Source organism: Camelus dromedarius, chromosome 7, assembly GCF_036321535.1.
Source record: "Camelus dromedarius isolate mCamDro1 chromosome 7, mCamDro1.pat, whole genome shotgun sequence".
Taxonomy (NCBI): domain Eukaryota; kingdom Metazoa; phylum Chordata; class Mammalia; order Artiodactyla; family Camelidae; genus Camelus; species Camelus dromedarius.
The window spans coordinates 74,088,478-74,107,269 of NC_087442.1; the positions used below are offsets into that span (position 1 = coordinate 74,088,478).

The 18,792-nt window shown below is 35.4% G+C and overlaps 1 protein-coding gene across 2 annotated transcripts in view; it reads right to left on the minus strand.

Moving 5' to 3' along the window:
• Window positions 1-17,626: 17,626 nt before the first annotated feature.
• Window positions 17,627-18,792, minus strand: part of PTPN12 (protein tyrosine phosphatase non-receptor type 12) — a 79,025-nt gene continuing 77,859 nt past the window's right edge. For both annotated transcript variants that reach the window (XM_064487652.1, XM_010984795.3), the window contains one exon: window positions 17,627-18,487. In XM_064487652.1, coding sequence (XP_064343722.1) covers window positions 18,426-18,487 — 62 coding nt within the window. In that variant the 3' untranslated portion in view covers window positions 17,627-18,425. The remainder of the gene's footprint in view (window positions 18,488-18,792) is intronic.

Below are 18,792 nucleotides of genomic sequence, written 5' to 3' on the forward strand. Positions count from 1 at the left end.
TCTGTGATACGAACTGGAAAGGATTCAGATGGCTAGGTACCAGTAGAGTTTGCTGAAAACTGAAGAAGCAGGCTGCCTTTGCTTTCTCCTGTCAGAATTCAGCTGTAAGCATTAGAAACCAATTTCAGCTAACTGAAGCAAAGGAGAATTTATTGGAAAGATATCAGAGAGTTTTCAGTGGGCTGGAGAACCATGCTTAAAAACTAGCAAACACCAAGAATGCTCTGAAGAGGAGAAACCTCAGCCATGGTCTGCAGAAGAGCATTAGCATCCACTTATTGAGACTGTTGTTTGGTCCTTCCCTTGTCCGTCAGAGTTCTAAACCCTGGGCAGTGATCTTAGGCACCATGGGGATCCTAAAAGCAACAAGACACAATCAGTGCCCTTCAGGAGGTTACAGTCTACACTGGATAGAAAGATATGCAAATAATGAAACATAAAACGAAATGTTTAACATGCTGTAAGAAAAGTAAAATGTGCTAAAATCAGAGTTTGGGAAGGTCCCAGACACAGAGCCCTCTACCCATAGAATGTCACCCTTCCAGCTCATTGACATATTCATCAACCAGGAAGCTCCACCGAACCTTGGTTTCCAGAGTTTTTGCTGGGGTTTCACTGCTTATGAACTAACATTGACCATATGAATGAACTCCATCTCCAGCTCCCCCTCCCCTTTCTGGAGGTCTGGCTGGCTCAAAGCCCCAACCCTCCAAACACAGGGTTGGTCTTTCTGGTAACCAGGCCCCATCCTGAGCCGTGCCATTAACATAAAATCAGGGGTGATCCAAGGGACTCATGAATAACAAAAATACTGTTATCATTCAGAAAATTCCAAAAGTTTCAGAGGCCAGGTACCAGGAACTCTAAGAAGCAGGACCAGAGAAATTCTTTATTGTACAACAGAGTAGAATGAGAAAACTAAGACATTTTTTCATAATGATGAGTTCACCTGTGGCAGGTTAAATAGCAGTGATTGTGGGATATTACTTAATCCTCAAGGAGTTATGTAATGGTCACATTACTTTCCCCTTGAACTTCATATTCTCTCTGTATGTTTTATGGTAACAGTTGCTTCCAGATAAACTCTCACCTCTGTCTACAGATACAGAGAACTGAATGCTCTCTCCTGCATTTAGCTGATTTTTACTTTTCGCATTGAAGTAGACGTTTGTGGAGCTCCTCTTCTCATACTGGTACTATTTTAACATTTTTAGGACACTGCTTCCTTCATTCATCCTTTAGCTCTTGCCATTCTTCAAAAAAATTTTTGTAATCTTCGGTGATAATAAGCGTTTGGCATTTGTTGAATACATATTCTAAGAATCACACTCTTAATATTTTTCATCCTTCCTTTTTTCTTTCTTTTCATCCTTTCCATGGACCCCTCTCCCCAACTTCAGTACCAGAAACCAGTCAGTCTAGTATTAGAATTCTGTTTGGAAGTTAAGATGGATCTGTATCAGTTAGGATGCTTTCAGCTGCAAATGAAACGAATAAATAATCACACCAACTGGCCTAAACCATAATGAATTTTATTGACTAACATAAATTTCCTGAAGCTGGGAATTTGGCTAGCATCTATAAATCTCATGGCCCATGAGGCAAGCAGCAGGTGTCTGAGCAAAGGATCTGTTAGGAAGTAGGAAGAGTAAACGGACATTGGGTGGGCAACCAACAGTATCCATTATACCTGAAATTCTGATCTGACAAATTGATAACAAAAACAACATTTAAATAGTTGTATAGCACTTAAATTATATAATACTATTCTAAGTGCTTTGCGTATATCTTCTCATAACAGCCTAAGGCTGACACTGTTATTGTTCCTTTTTAAGTTCAGTTTATTTAATTTTAAAAAACAAACAGTTCACCCATTTCTTACACCTCTCACCTCACTGGCAACCAACAAACTGTTCTCTATTTATATCCGCTTGGCTTTATATATAGTATATATTTTAGATTCGACATATAAGAGAAATCATACAGTATTTGTCTTTTTTTGTCTGACTTATTTCACTACTTCACTTAGCATAATGTCTTCGAAGTCCATCCATGTTGTTGCAAATGGTGAGATTTCATTTTTTTATGACTGAATGATATTCCATTGTATATGTGCGTGTGTGTATGTATATATATAAAACACCACAATTTCTTTATCCATTTACCCATCAGTGGACACTTAAGTTGTTTACATATCTTGGTTATTATAAATAATGCTGCAATGAACAGAATGTATTTATCTTTTTGGATTAGTGTTTCCATTTTCTTTGGATAAATACTCAGAAGTAGAATTGCTGGATCATATGTAATTCTACTCTAAATTTTTTTAGGATTCGCCATACTGTTTTCCATAGTGGTTGCACCAATTTACATTCCCACCAACAGTGAAGAAGGGTTCCCTTTTCTCTATGTCCTTCCCAAAACTTACCTCTAGTCTTTTTGATAATAGCCATTCTAACAGATATGAGATGATTTCTCATTGTGGTTTTGATTTGTATTTCCCTGATAATTAGTGATGTAGAACATCTTTTCATGTACCTGCTTACCATTTGTGTGTCTTTGGAAAAATGCCTGTTCATATCTTCTGCCCAGTTTTTCATCAGATTATTTGTTTTTTGATATTGAATTATATGGGTTCATTATATATAAATTTAAGATATTAGCCCCTTATCAAATATATGACTTGCATATCTTTTCTCCTGTTCAGTAGCCTTTTCATTTTGTTGATGGTTTCCTTTACTGTGCAGATGTTTTTTAGTTTGATGTTGTCCCACTTGTTTATTTTTGCTTTTGTTACTTTTGCTTTTGGTGTCTATTGTTCTTATCCTACAAATGATGAAACTGAGAGAGCTTAAGTAATTGCATTGATATTGCACAAAGATGAATTACTAATAGATATCACAGTAATTTTATCAGCACAATCCATTTATTTGGGGGTGATGAGATGTGAAACTCAGAGTGAATTCTTGTTTGATTTTGTGACTTGCATATAAGATCCTGCTAAAAGTAGTAAGATTATAATTTTTTAAATAATTTAAATAATTTATTATGATTACATAATGTGACAATAGCAAAAAGGTGGAATCAACTTAAATTTTTATTGATAAGTGAATGGATGAACAAAATGTGGTATATCAATAGAATGGAATATTATTAACCTTAAAAAAGAGTGAAGTTCTGATATATGCTACCATATGAGTAAACCTTGAAAACTTCATGCTAAATGAAATAAGTCACACACAAAAGACAAATATTGTGTGATTTCACTTATATGAGGTGCCTAGATTAGTCAAATTCTTAGGGATGAAAAACAGAATTGTGGCTACCAGGGGGCTGGGAATAGAGGTAATGAGTTATTGTTTAATATGTACAGAGTTTTAGTTTAGTATGATAAAAACTCTTTACATGGGTTGTCTGATTTAATCTTCACAACAGCCCTATGATCTAGTTACTATTATTATCTCCATTCTATGAATAAGGAAATTGAGGCACAGAGTGGGTTAAGTAATTTGACCAAGACAATGTAGCTGGTAAACATTAGAGCTAGGAATTAAACTTAGGCAGTTGACTTCAGAAGCTCTCTTGTATTCTTTAATTTTGTTACATCCCTTGAGGGAATTTGAGATGCTTTAGGGAGCTGAAAATGGGGAAATTCCTGCCCTGACAATCATGTTTTCGATTTGTTCAGTTTCATGTCCAATACCTGAATAGGGAAAATGAATTCACAGAGTTGTTGATTATTTTATTTATTTTATTTTTTGCATTACAGAATCTTAATTTGGAAGAGACTTTTTGGTTTTTCTAGATAATGGACTTTCATGTACAGTTAAATTTTCAAGATAATTTTGGAGACTAACACGGAGTTCTATAATTTCATTTTTGCCAAGGTGAGTACAATGAAAAAATAAAAGTATCATTCATTACCACTATTGACAAAAAGGACATCATAACACCAAAATAGGGAAGTCATAAAGACAGAAAAAAAGGAAATTCAAATAAATTGGATAGATTTGCCTTTATGAAAATGTCGCTCACTGCATGTTTATTTCTCTGAATGTACCAGTGGCTGGTGGAAACTTTGTCATAGAGAAGCAACGTTCTGAGAAATCACAAATGAATATTTGGTCTCAGTCAACCACCTTCCACCAATATCCGGTGCTTGGATTCTATCACATTCCACCCAGTGGCAGGGAGCCTCTGATGGCTCATTGGGAAGAGTGTGCTTTCTCTAGGTGTACTTTAATGATGGTCATCACCGGGCCCTTTGAAAGTCTTGTGGGGGCCTTTGGATAATACGTTTCTTTAGTGAGAGGGTAGCACTAGTTGCAGCAGGAGATTGCTTTGCACATTTACCTTTTATAGCTTATGCCATACAATTTCTCTAAGTACCTATTTTGGATTTAAAATACAAGATGATTTTGTGATTTTTTAATCTCTCTAATCTGCCTGTCCCTTGATTCCCATCTAGGTAGTCTACATTGTGATCTCTAACAGGAAAACTGATAGATTTGAAATTACTGTTTATGTTGCTCTCTATACAGGCACAATCAAAAAATAATTTGTCTCTCATTCTCCTGAAGAGACAAAAATATATTTTTTAAAAAGTCTTAAGAGTAGCTGTTGAGATGTATGCTAGCTTGATGAACTTGTGCTGAATATGGAAATGCTCTTCCAGGCTAAGGAAATCTCAGAGAAAATTATCACCTTAAAAAGGTAATTTAAAAATTGCAACACAGTTGAATTTCCTTAGGTATCACCGGTCTGGAGGTGCAAAGGGGAGTAACATCAACAGTAATAACTCACATTCCACTAACTTTTGCCCACACTGATTCACAGAAGATATCGGCCCCATTCCAAAACTTCACATTTGTATCTGGGAAGTCCTAGGATGTGTTTCAAAAGTGCCCAAACAATTCTGGGAAGCTTTTGTGTGGTTCCCCCAGCCATAGGCTTCTGCAGAGCCTGCCCCACCAATCAGCTGAGCCTCAGTGAAGGATACGCTGTAGGCTTATGCTGGATTTCCTGCTGCACATGTGGGGAACATGGTCATTTCTGTATAATTGCAGCCCCAGCTCTGGATAACCAGCTTGTGCTCTTATTTTTATTTTAAGGCTGATTTTTGTTTGTAAAAAAACTTCTTTGGTTAGTAATGACATTAAACCTGTGAAGATTATATTTGAAATCAAGCATTGGAATTCACTCATTCCTTCAGTAAATATTTATTAAGCACTAGTATGTGCCAGGCAGTATTCTACATGCCAGGGCTAAATGAGGAAACAAACTAAGCCCCTGCCCTCATGGAGAGTAGTAGTCACCAAATTAACATTGAGTTCATGATGCCAGCTCATTTCTGCAAATATAACATCTTGCTTTCCATCAAGTTTTCTGAGAGTCTAATCTAAAGAATTGCTACCTTCAATAGCACAAATCACTTGAGGGGAAGAGGGGCCACTTATCTATTTTCTCTTATATACTTAAAGCAGCTGTGAAAAGAGGAGGCGAGTGCTGAGGGTAAAGATAAAGGGTGTTACAGTCTTCTTGCTAGATTCCAGATTGAGTCTCTCACTCTGATTGATGCCATCCATTTACACTCCGTGCAACTCCCTTAAACCTTCCCCAGAAGTGACACTTTAGGACGCTATAGACTAATTTACTTTCTGATGCATTTTTTGGTATTTGGAAGCCCTCCAGTGGCCAAATACTATATCTGAAAAAAAAAAATCCTGTTGCTATGCTGAAATATTTAGGTCTGAAGTATACTCATGTTTGTAATTTACTTTGAAATCCAAAAGATGGATTAATGTATGACAGAGGGATAACGATAGATGGTTAGAGATGCGATAAAGCAAATATAACAAAGATAATTGTAGAATTTAGGTGACAGGTTATATGTATAATTAGGTCACTGGATAGGTCATAGTATAATTCTTTCAACCTTTTTGTGTTTGAATATTTATATAATAAAATGTTGAATAAAAATCTCTTTGCTAGACTCTGAAGATTTATACCTTTTAGTTCACATTATTGAGTTAAAATTTTGTGAAGACAACACTTAAATTACCTTTCAATAAAATTGTCTTCATTAATGGACATGGATTAATTTCACTTAACATGATTAATTTTTAAATTCTTTTTTTTCTTTAATGGAGGTACTGCAGATTGAACCCAAGACCTTGTGCATGCTAAGCATGCACTTTGCCACTGAGCTATACCACCCCCCTAATATGGATTAATTTTTAAATATTTAAAAAGTACTTCTGGGGGAGGGGGAATTGGAGGAAGGTGGTCAAAAGGTACAAACTTTCAGTTATACAGTAAGTACTGGGGATGTAATGTGCGACATGATTAGAACTAACACTGCTGTATGACATGTAGGAAAGTTGTTGGGAGGGTAAATCCTAAGAGCTCTCATCACAAGTAGAGGACTTTTTTCTTTTTTGAGATGGTGGATATTGGTTGAACCTACTGTGGTAATCATTTCGCAGTATATGTAAATAAAGCCATCAAGCTGTATCCCTTAAACTTATACAGTGATGTATGTCAAATAGTTCCCAGTAAAACTAGGTGGGGAAAGCACTCTGTGTTTCTTTTTAGAAAGTTTATACAATGGGAATGTGAAATTGCTATACATTTTGTTTGTTTGTTTTAAAAAAAGGCTTATTTTCCTAGTATATCTGTTTTACATGCTCAGGCAATTGGTAACAAGTTAACTAAATTAACTTAAAAAAAATCAGAAATCAACGGTTTGACAATTGCTGAAAATACTTTTTCTTAGAGGAGATGCATTGGTCAGGGTTCAAAGCAGAGATCAAAATCCACTCTTAAGTAAGTTAAGCCAAAAGAGATTTATTACATGACCTATTACAAATGGTTGGCAGGGTTGAAGAAACAGCCTGTGGGCTGAGCTTCAGGAGTGACTCACAAATCCAGGCTATAGAACTGAGCCATCAAAGGACTGCTCAGGCCATGCTCGGGAGGCCACCCCTACAGCCACTGGTTCCACAGCCACATCTCGTTCACTATAATACACCCCATCAGGAAGGTGCCTCATAACCTGACTCTCCTCCACTCAGTTCTGGATTCTTCACTATCCACAAGTGCCTCTGGTTCATGGAATTAAAATCACATCAGTAACTCTAGCTGCAAAGGAGTTCGAGAAGTGCATTTTAAGCCTTCCAGGCACTAAAGCCCAGGAAGGCATGTTAAGAGTAGGATGGCATTAGATGAAAAGCTGTTGGGAACTTTTTAGTGAACAGATCAAGTTGACAGCACTCACTGATCAACATTACCATTGAGACTTCTAGACACTATGACCCTTCCTTCTGTTGTATGAAATAGATGCCAGCGCCTATGAAGTATTCTTGCCCAAATCATCAAACCTTAATGTGAGAAAGCTGCTAGATCCAACTACCAAGTTTACAAGAAGGAATAGAGGGATAGAGGATGTTAACACCACCACAGGGATGCAGTTAGCAAAAGCCAGTGTGGGAAACTTCACAGGACAAAAGACACAGTTCAACAAATAAATGGCAAGGAAAAAAAGGAGGGAAACTTAAAATTGAGAAATTTAAGAGACATATCAAGTAAATGTAGTGTGTGAATCTTGTATGGATCTTGATTTGAAAAAACCAGTTGTCAAAAACATTTCATGAGACTCTCAGGGAAATTTGAAGTGTACTTGGATAATTGATCATATTAGAGAATTATTCTTTATTTTTTTAGATGTGATGAGAGTATTGTGGTTATGTCGACAATCACTTCAATCACTTTCACAATAAGCCCTTTACTTTTTCAGTTGGTTACACATTGTTTCATGATTAATTTATGTATTTTTAATACTAAAGAGAAAGTTTATTGTGCTAAGCATTTTATATATGTTAAATAATTTAAGCCTTGTAACAATCCTTTGATTAGAGGAAATTAAGGGAAACACTTGTTACAGCCTTTCTAGAAGTGGATAAAACAAATGTCTGTTTTAAAGTGCACTTAGTATGTCTTTGAAGGAACAAGGAGGCTGACAGTCTTTCAGGGAAGGAACACCATCAGCCATCTTAGCTAATTAATAGGTAAGGCAAATGATCAGATAATATGTCCTTTCAAAAAAACAGATTTGTTAGATTCCATAAAGATTAGATTCAATGTTCAAAATATTTTCAAATTGTTCCCTTGTCCCTGAATCTCTGAGAGGGCATGAAACTATTATCTCATTTTACTATTTTTTTTTTGAGGGGGGAGAGGTAATTAGATTTATTTATTTTATTTATTTTTAGAGGAGGTACCAGGGATTGAACCCAGAACCTCCTTTATGTTAAGCATGCACTCTACCACTTGAGCTATTCCCTTCCCTATTGTCTCATTTTAAAGGTGAGGAAAAACCCTACTCACTCTCAGCCAGGATGAGATTAAGGATGAGAAGCACGTTGAGGGTGTTGGTGTTATCAGGCACAGCCAAGGGGATGACACCTGGACCATCAGTGCTGCTAAAACTAGTTTGCTGCAGTCTTGAATTTGCAGTTCTCTGTTAGTGGGCTTGCACCATGCATCCTGAAATTTTGTTCTTGGAGGCAAAAAACCCCTCGTAGATGTAACAGTGGTTTGCACCTCTTCAAAGCTCAATTCTCACCAACAAAATTTTATTCTTTAACTCTCTCACTAGGGAGAATTTAAATTTTCTCCTGTTGGGGGGGGAGGGCAATAATAAAAAAAAAGTTTTAGGAACACTAGCTTAAGCCAAAATTGATGTCTTATGTAGAATAGAGTAATTTTTAAAAATTGCAATATAGTTGATATACAATGTTGTGTTAGTTTCTGGTGTACAGCATAGTGATTCAGTTATACATTTATACATATTCTCTTTAATTATAGGTTATTGTAAGGTATTGAATGTAGTTCCCTGTGCCATACAGTAGGACCTTGTTGTTTATCTATTGTATATATAGTAGTTAGTATGTGCAAATCCCAAACTCCTAATTTAACCCTCTCCACCCCCTTTCCCCTTTGGTAACCATAAGTTTGTTTTCTATGTCTGTGAGTTTGTTTCTGTTTTGTAAATAAGTTCATTTGTGTCATTTTTTTAGATTCTACATGTAAGTGATATCATGTTATTTGTCTTTCTCTGACTTACTTCACTTAGTATGATAATCTCTAGGTACATCCATGTTGCTGCAAATGGCATTATTTCTTTTTATGGCTGAGTAGTATTCCATTGTACACACACACACACACACACACACACACACACACACATACACACACACACTACAACTTCTTTTTTGGGGGGAAGTAATTAGGTTTATTTATGTATTTTTAAATTTTTTTTAAGTGGAAGTAGTGGGGATTGAACCCAGGACCTTATGCATGCTAAGCACGTACCCTACCACTGAGCTCTACCCTCCCCCTTATACTACAACTTCTTTATCCAGTCATTTGTTGATGGATATTTAGGTTGCTTCTATGTCTTGGCTATTGTAAATAGTGCTTCTATGAACATTGGGGTGCATGTATCTTTTGGAATTAGAGTTTCCCCCAGATAAATGCCCAGGAGTGTTATTGTTGGATCATATGGTAACTCTATTTTTAGTTTTTTAAGGTATCTCCATACTGTTTTCCATAATGGCTTCACCAAAAACATTCCTGCCAACAGTGTAGGAGGATTCCCTTTTTTCCATACCCTCTCCAGCATTTATCCTTTGTGGACTTTTTAATGATGGCCATTCTGACCAATAGGTGATACCTCATTGTACTTTTGAATTGCATTTCTCTGATAATTAGCGATATTGAGCATCTTTTCGGGTGGATATTGGCCATCTTTAGAATACAGTGATTTTTAAAATCATGTCTTCACATTCTTGGAAATGGATATCATTACATTTATTTTTTATTAAATTAATTTTAAAAGCAAATATTTTTTCTCAAGTATATATAGGTCCTTTTTTCCCCCAGATTCCAAATGGCTTATGAAATCAAAATGCAGAATGATTCACCAAATGCCACTTTTTTCAAGGAAAATTGTGACATCTCTACCTAATAGAAAAATTAATTGATTAAAGGAATGATAGCTTCCTCAGGGAACTGCAGTCCCATTTGACTTGGGCCATCTACCTATAGTGAACTTACTAACTAGTAAATGCTAGTTCCCACTAAACTTTATGCTTCATAAACAATCTAAAAACTGTTGGTAGGTAACTGTTTAGTTAATGTTCTCTACTTCTAGATCTTACCCCCTGTTCTTGCTTATATGAAATTGCTATCAAATTTTCTAACTTGAACTTAAGAAATCGCTATTCTTTACCCTGAAACTGCCCTGAGGCAATACAAGAAATGTCACTTCTGCTTGTCTCTAAAGTTTATATAACAGGAACTGAGTCTGGAAAAGGTGCCCTCTTCACCCTGACTAAATGCCACCTCTAAACAAATGATACCATTACAACAAATGTGCACCTGAGTCCATACTGTAAGCAGAAAATTGGGTTAGGCACTACTGTGGCAGATATATTTTATAAACAGCTAATTTAAAATTATGTGAAAAAAAATTGCTTAGGATACTAGAGCTAAGGAGACTTGATAGAAGGAGCAATTGATTCTGCCAGAGGTCAAGAGATTAGGATACTGAGAAGGAGGAAGTCTCTGTGGAAGGTAGTACTGGTGGGCTTTGAAAGGCATGTGACTCCACTTTTACATTTGAAGTAGGTTCTGTGTAGGGGCAGGTGTTGAGTGGGACCAAATGAGCAAAGCACAGAGGAGAAAATTTCCAAGGTATATCTGGGGGCTGTTTTCCATAGCTGAAGTTTAGAATGGAGGGGCCAGTGGTGACAGATGAACCTGGAAAGATTGGAGCCACATAATGAATCTCAAATAACATGCAAAGGCCTCCGTGCTCTAAGTTACTTCCCTGGGAAGAATTACTTAAAGGGAGCTGTTATTTGGATACATGATACCACCTAACTCCATTTCTGCCTCCTGCCCCTCATCCTTTATCCCCCAGAGACACAGCAAAACTTCCCTGCATTGTAACCTTGGACAAGTTACTTAACCTCTCTCTGTACTGATTTCCTCATCTATAAGTGGAGATTAAAGATCGTGCCTATTCATTAAATGAGTCACAGCAATATATGGACCTGGTAAGCAACGTATAAATGTTTGTTAGGTAAATAATGGATATAGTTCTGTCTAGCAAAATTCTCAAACAACTGTTCTGAGGCATAGAAGAAAAGAGAAGGATTTCAGATATGTTTAGATCTATGCTAATTCCCAACTATGGTTTTAAGACTTTTCACGTTACAAATTATTATGTACATCATTATAGCCTTAAAAAATGTAATTGCTAAAAAGACTACTAGTGTGCCCTTTTATTTTAGAGCTCACGTAAAGGCTTTTCCAGCCTAGAAGCTGCTTACAGAGTTTCATTAAGTAAGCGGGTACATTTCTAATTATTTCAGACTGGAAATTCCTTGGCTTTGTAGCTACAGCCTTTTCACATTTTCACTGTTCATTACCAACTATATGTTATGACAAGAAAGACCATGTAGGGCCATTTTATACACCTGTGAACAGTGGAAAAGTGATAGCAGATAGGAAGAAATCTACATTAAATATTCTGAGATTTAACTTACGCATTTTGTTCTCCATTTTTTTTAACTATTTCAGTTATATATTGCTACATAATAAACTTCACTGTAAAACATAATAGCTTTAAAATAGTTTATTATCTCTCACAATCCTGGGCATTAGGAGGGCCACCTGGATGCTTCTCCGCATAGTGTTGGCTCGGACTAGCTCTCCATGTAGTCCCCCATCAGTCTCTCATTGCTCAGTGCAGTTTTGCCTGAGGTTCTTTACATGCCAGCAGCATCCCAAGAGGCTGAAGTAGCCTGGCCTCTTAGGGTCTAGACACAGAATAAGCCTAGAAACACATCTGCTGCATTTTATTGGTCAAGCAAGGCACAAAGCCAGCCCAGATACTGGAGTGGGAAAACAAAACTCCACCTTGATGGGAAGATTTGATTGTGGCCATGATTTCCAACCTACCACAGCAGCTGACCAAGTTGACCACAGAATTAAAGTTGACCAAGTTGGTAAAATGCCAGATTCTAACTTCTCTCCCACACAATGTTTATCCCATTTTGCCCTAGAAATTACTGCAGGATAGGAAGTAAACAAATACCAAGGAAAAGCATGGAAATGGCCATCAGTTTTCAAGTTGTGTATTTTAAAGGCAATTAGTGACATTTAACTTAAGTAACTAGCCCCTTTGCTAGTCAGTTAACTAGCACACACGTTTCTGCCTCCTAGAGTCTACACTCCTAGCTTCTCTGAAATCTAGAGGCATATAGTAGCGTCAGTAGTTAAGAGCAAGGATTTTGTCATGGGAATTAGGTTTAAATTCTGGCTTTGTTACTTTGTGTGGTTTTAAATTATCTAAAGTCTGTATTCTTCAGATTCATCCATAAAACAGGGATATCCATCTGGCAAAGTTTTTGTGAAGGTTAAGTAAGATAACGTGCTCAGAGATTAGCAGAGGTCCTGGCACATGGTAAGCATTCAGCAAGCTTAATAATTTTTATTAGATAGGCCTGAGTTTACATAAAGGTATACCAATGTGTTAACGTTTGCATATGCCTCTTGCAAAGTGGGGCACTTGGTATTAGGAACTTCAAAACACGCTTAAACAGTGAAGCCACCCAAAAAAGCTGAGCCATGAGCTTTCTAAATTTTCTTGTGTTTCCTGATTTTTTTTGACCTATCAATTTCCTCTCGGCTTGCTTTGCTGCCCCCTTCTGGTAGAATGGGGAAGAGCTCAATGATGTTCAAGCCCTACAGCCACTGAAACTACTAAAAGCTCAGTATACTGAATCCAACTTTCAGAAATCTTTGGTCCTAAGTTCAAGTGAATTCACATGAAAGTCAAGTCTAAATGTAAATTTCAGTTTATTTCTGTTATATGAAAACTGATACTGAGAGATGAACTAATTAATATTAAAACGTACAACTCACTTTAGGTTGAAAAGATGGCAAGAACACGTCTTTTAATGGCAACAATAATTTTCCTATAAACTTCATTTTACCTTTCTGAAACAATGAAATGTGTACATATGAAATTTTAACATAAGGTTTCCTAATGTTAATCTCAGCTAATTTGCATCTTTCAAATTATAATAGATATGTATTAGTCCTCAATTGGTATTTAAAATTGTTTGTATAGAAGCTGCATGAAATTGTTATTGTGTCCTTTCAAATACAATGAGAAATGCTAAATACTTAGATTTTATATTTAATTCTATAAGTAAATTCTAAAAATGCTTTCTCACATTTCAGTTTTAGAAAGTATTAGAAATACTCTTAACAGATTTATATATAGATAAAACTAAAATTTAAAAACCACAGTACTTCAAAATATCAGACGTATTATACTTTTGTGTACTTGTTATAAGTAAACTTAAGCCTACTACAAAATTTTTCAGTCAGAAAAACAAAATTTTAAGGAGAAATTTAGCACAATTTTTCTGTTTAATGTTTGGCTGTTTGGGTATAAATCTGTTCTAGCTAAAGAATATGTTCTTGCTGAAATGTTGGCAAGAGTTCTCAAGTCACAAATGCTGTTACACTAAATCATGATTACAGTACATAGGCTATGTTATTGCTAAAAACTGAAAAATGGCTGGAATCTTTGGAATTCCCTTCCCCCACTAATTCAACAAAGCCCAGATTTGTTGTAGTTTAGAACACAGAGACACATCTTCTTGAGCTACCCAAGCATAGCTGCTTTTCACTGGTTAAATTGTTCATGATCTAAATATTGGTTATTTGCACATCATAAAAGATCTGTGCACCTTAAGGACAAATAGCAGGAGAAACAGATTGCAGCAAATCTGTTAAGAAAATATAGTTTATATTCAAAATTAGAGCTACCGTTAGCATAATATGCAAGGGCTGCTTATTGAATGGATATGTGCCAAAATCTTCATTAAAGTTTTTGCAATTTTCCATCTGCCAGAATTGAAAATATGAGCTTCTGGCCTTTAAGAGCTATGTAACAAAGATCCAAAATTGGAGAATATAGTATTAAAAAACTGAAATTAATTCACATCTGATTATTTAGAAAGCTATTAACTGAATCTGAATTTTTGATATTTAAAATTAAAGTCACTAAAAGCAGGTAATTAGGAGATATCTGTGTAAGAAAAACAGCAAAAGTGTTTCCAAAACTAGCACAACAGTAATTTAATTCAATTTAATCAAATATTTAGGGTTAAACTAAGAGCGACTTCATAGATTGCAACCAAGACTACCAAACATGGGGGGAAGGGTAAAGTACATGCTTAGCATGCTTGAGGTACTGGGTTCAATCCCCACTACCTCCATTAAAAAAAAAATTAAATAAGCCTAATTACCTTACCCCCCCCAAAATAGTCATTAAAAAAAGACTATCAAATATATACTTCAACAAAAATACTACAATCAGAACACATTTTAAGACTAAATATAAGTAAGATGTCATTCTTCACTTGAATTTATTTCAAAAGCTTCAGATTGCAAATTGGGTTATTTTTATTGCTCCCCTTCCACATTTAGGACAAAACTGTCTCTTAGTTTAATTATGTACCCATCAACAGATGAATGGGTAAAGAAAATGTGGTGTGTACATATACAGTGAAATATTACTCAGCCATAAAAAAGAATGAAGTCTTGCTGTTTGCAGCAACATGGATGGAACTAGAGGGTATTATGCTAAGTGAAATACGTCAGAGAAAAACAAAACAGAAACAGATTCATAGACAGAACAAACTGGTGGTTGCCAGAGGGAAAGGAGGTCGGGGGATGAGTGAAATAGGTGAGGGAGATTCAGAGGTACAAACTTCCAGTTATAAATGAGTCATGGGGATGTAATGTACAGCACAGGGAATAAAGGCAATAATACTGTAATACCTTTGTATGGTTCAGATGGTAACTAGACTTACTATGGTGATAATTTTGTAATGGATAAAAATATTGGGTCACTGTGTTGTATATCTGAAATGAATGCAGTATTATAAGTCAATTATACCTCAATTAAAAATAACACAGGCAATGGCATTAAAATCTTTTTTAAACAATAAAATAAAAAAAATTAACATCCATAGTTTCAACTATTTTAAGCAGTCCCAGGGGTTTAGGACATAGTTATGTAATTTTGCTCAGGCAAAAAATCTTAACCGCATGTCCTACGAGGCTGTTATCTGTGAGGAAGTCACTTAGCTAATGACTGAGCCTGGCTCAGCACTGACATATAACTGTGGCTTTACTGCTCTCTGTTTATCAATATACAGAGAAAATGTTCATAAAGTGAGAAATACTATACTGAAAATACTATCTGTGAAAAATTGCTTCCAGAAGAAAGGTAATTAAGTGTTAGGAAGGAAAAGGAAAGATTAAAGGTTGTTGTAGCACTAGCTACAAGGTAGAGGTTTTGGATAAAGTGGCAGGATGAATTTGGCAATGGCTTATCTGACTGAGATACAAAAGAGCTTGTGATATGCTTTCGTTGAAAAATAAAAATAACTTTGTTCTATGCAGTATAAAATTAATCATTGGGACAAAGCTAAAGGTGAAAAAAGCAGAATTTAAAAAATTATAAAGATAGGCAATAGAATAGAAAGCAAAAAAAAAGATCTAGTAATTGACTTAAAGATCAATGGATACCTAACTTATGGCAGGACTATATATGTAATGGGGAAAGGACATTAAATGGTGATTCGTTAAGGAAAAAGAAATCTACCTTATACTCTACACACAGACAAAAATAATTCTGCAACTTTAGATAAAACAAAAATAATATAACAAGACATCAATAAAATATAAGCTCCTAGAAAAACTGTAGAATATCTTTGTGATGTTGGGGTGGGCAAAATTTTCTAAAAGAGGATACCAAAAAGGAGTAATTATTTTTAAAAAATTATAAATTGGATTTAGTTAAAATTAGCAACTTGTTTGTCAAAAAAAAAAAAAAACCAAAAATCAGAGTGAAAGGCAAACCCACAAGGATTAAAATGCAGAATATATAAATAATTCCAACAAATCAATAAGAAAAACAAAACTAAATAGAAAAACAGGTGCAAGGTTGCCAGATGACAGGATATATGCACACTCTTGCTTTAGCCTAAACTGCCGAACAGTATTTACTTAAGACTTGAACAGGTTGTTCACAAAAGAGAATATCCACTTGGTCCTAAACACATAAGAATGACCTCAACCTCATTAGTGAGGAGAGAAATATATTTTCAGATCATAATGCGGTACCACTACATACTCATTAGAATGGATAAAATGAAAACTGATGGCACTACCAACCGTTAGCAAGGATATGTGACAGTCAGAACCACCACTTTGGAAAACTGGCAGTTATCTACAAAGCTGAATAAATATGCATAGTCTATGATCCAAAAATTCCACTCCTGGATACATACCCAACAGATTTATGTATACAGGTGCACCAAAACACATTAAACCATGTTTGTAGCAACAAAATTTGTATTTTTCTCAAGTCAGAAACAATCCAAATGTCTTAGTAGCAGAATGGACAAACTGTGGTATATTCATACAACACAAAACTCTATGGCAATGAAAACTGAACAAGCAACTAGTGCACATATAATAGTGAACAAATCTCAGAAGCCCAAGGTGGGAACCTTTTCAGTGGCTGGTCCTGTTCTACTCCTTGACCTATGGGTGGTCACACTCCCAGGAGTGTATACTTTCTGATGAGTAATATGGTTTTTGCACATTTCTGAATACACGTATACTTCAGTGAAGGTGTTCCAAAGCAAACCCTTCCCAACAACAAAAAAACCTTTATAAATGATTGTAGTATTATAAAAAGTTGTAAGATTATTAAGTGTGGAGACTAAATATTTTTTCAGTTATACTTATTATGAAAATGATACACTATAGAGGTGTTTGTGTCTTGTGAGTTTCAAGGGTCCACTTATTCACATTTTTTTTACCAAAATATATGAGAAAATGTGAAATTCTAAGACTTTTTAGCTTTTTGTTTTAATTTTTTTAATGGAGGTACTGGGAACTGAACACAGGACCTTGTGCGTGCTAAGCACATGTTTTACCACTGAACTATACCCTCCCTCCCAAGACTATTTAGCTTTAATTATTTTTTGATATGAAATTATAGTATTATTTTCTCTTCCAGTGATCCTCCTTCTATTCCTACATGGTTACTTTATCTGACTTTAGCCTCATAATTTCTTCTCTCTTTTGTATGCAGAGGGAAAATATAGATGCCTATCAACTTCAGTCCATGACATCAAAATTCAAACTTGGTACTTATGGATAGGACCTGGGCTCCAGGTGCAGGATGCGGAGAAACCAGTTCCCCTTTCCCAGCTGCACCTTTGTTTGGTGTTTTCCTGGGATCCTCATAGACAATGATGAGAAGGCTGAGAAGGATGTGTAGGGCTGACTCCAGGGTAGGTTAGAATTGCAAAGCCATATTCTTGCAGAAGGTGCTCCCTATTCTTTAGTTAAGAGATTAAACCCCATTCACACTCATGACTTAAAGATAAGACTGAGCTGGCAGCAAGGCAGATATTAAGTCTAATTTCCCACAAATGAGGAATGAAAAACCAAAACAAGTAGGCACTGTAAAAATGTTTTTGTTTTTTTAATGGCAGGTCAAATATCCTGAAACATACATATATTTTGATAGTCTTCTAATCCCAGTTGAGTTCCAATATTAAAGTAACACACACGAGCTAAGAGAATTCAATGGTTCCAAGGCACTTACTGAATCTCCATGACTAGATGAAAACAAGGACAATTAGGATGGACAATTAGACAGTATATAATATAAAAATAACTTTTTGCTTACAATTTACAAAATGTATTATTATTACAATCTTTGATCTCTGATAACCTGCAGTGCTGGCTGCATGAATCCAGCAATTTTAAAATTCAGAAACTATTTTCTAAAACTTCAGGGCAAATAATTTACAAATAAGGTACACAAAGATTTAGATCATGCAGAAATTTCTTACATCTTCTGTTAATAATATTTTATGACTGCAACTTTATCAAATTATATACCTACTTGCCCTGTACATATACAAAATAATGCATACATGATAAAACATTAGCAAAAGAGTAGTCCTTAAACTCAATTTATCATAAAAGTATTACTATATTAACATGTCTACAAGCAGCGTGTAACAGGGTTAAGAGACATTAAGGCAATAATACTTGAAGTTACAAAATAAACCATGTGTAATACTTTTTCCTACATGTAATATAAGGCAGGTAGATGGTCCCAGCAAAAAATACTATGGTAACAATCTACACTGCTGTTAGTCCCACATTTTTAAGATGGAATACTATAAATCTGGCTTTCAGTGGCACTTGAATTTTCCAGTATAATTTAAAGTGTCTTTTAGTTCCCTGAATCATGTCCATTCTGAAGGTGGATCTCTTGGTCCTTTGGGTTTTCCACAGCGATTACCAAAACCTATAATCAAAACACCACAATAATTGGCTAGTGTTCAGAAATATTTTTACACTATTAAACCATGTCTGTAGACATCTTCATTTTGTGGAACAAATAAGTTTCCATATGGGAATTTAGAATTTAAATAAACTCTACAAACCCAAACCAACACTAAATTTGTTCTAGGTAGTTGGAAATAATTGCTTCTTTTATAAAAATAATTCTATCATAATGTAAGAAAAACACCTAAGATATTTTTAGCCTTTACAAAACAAAGATTTGTTTACACACTACATACAGTTTTTTATATTTTAGTTTTAATCTTA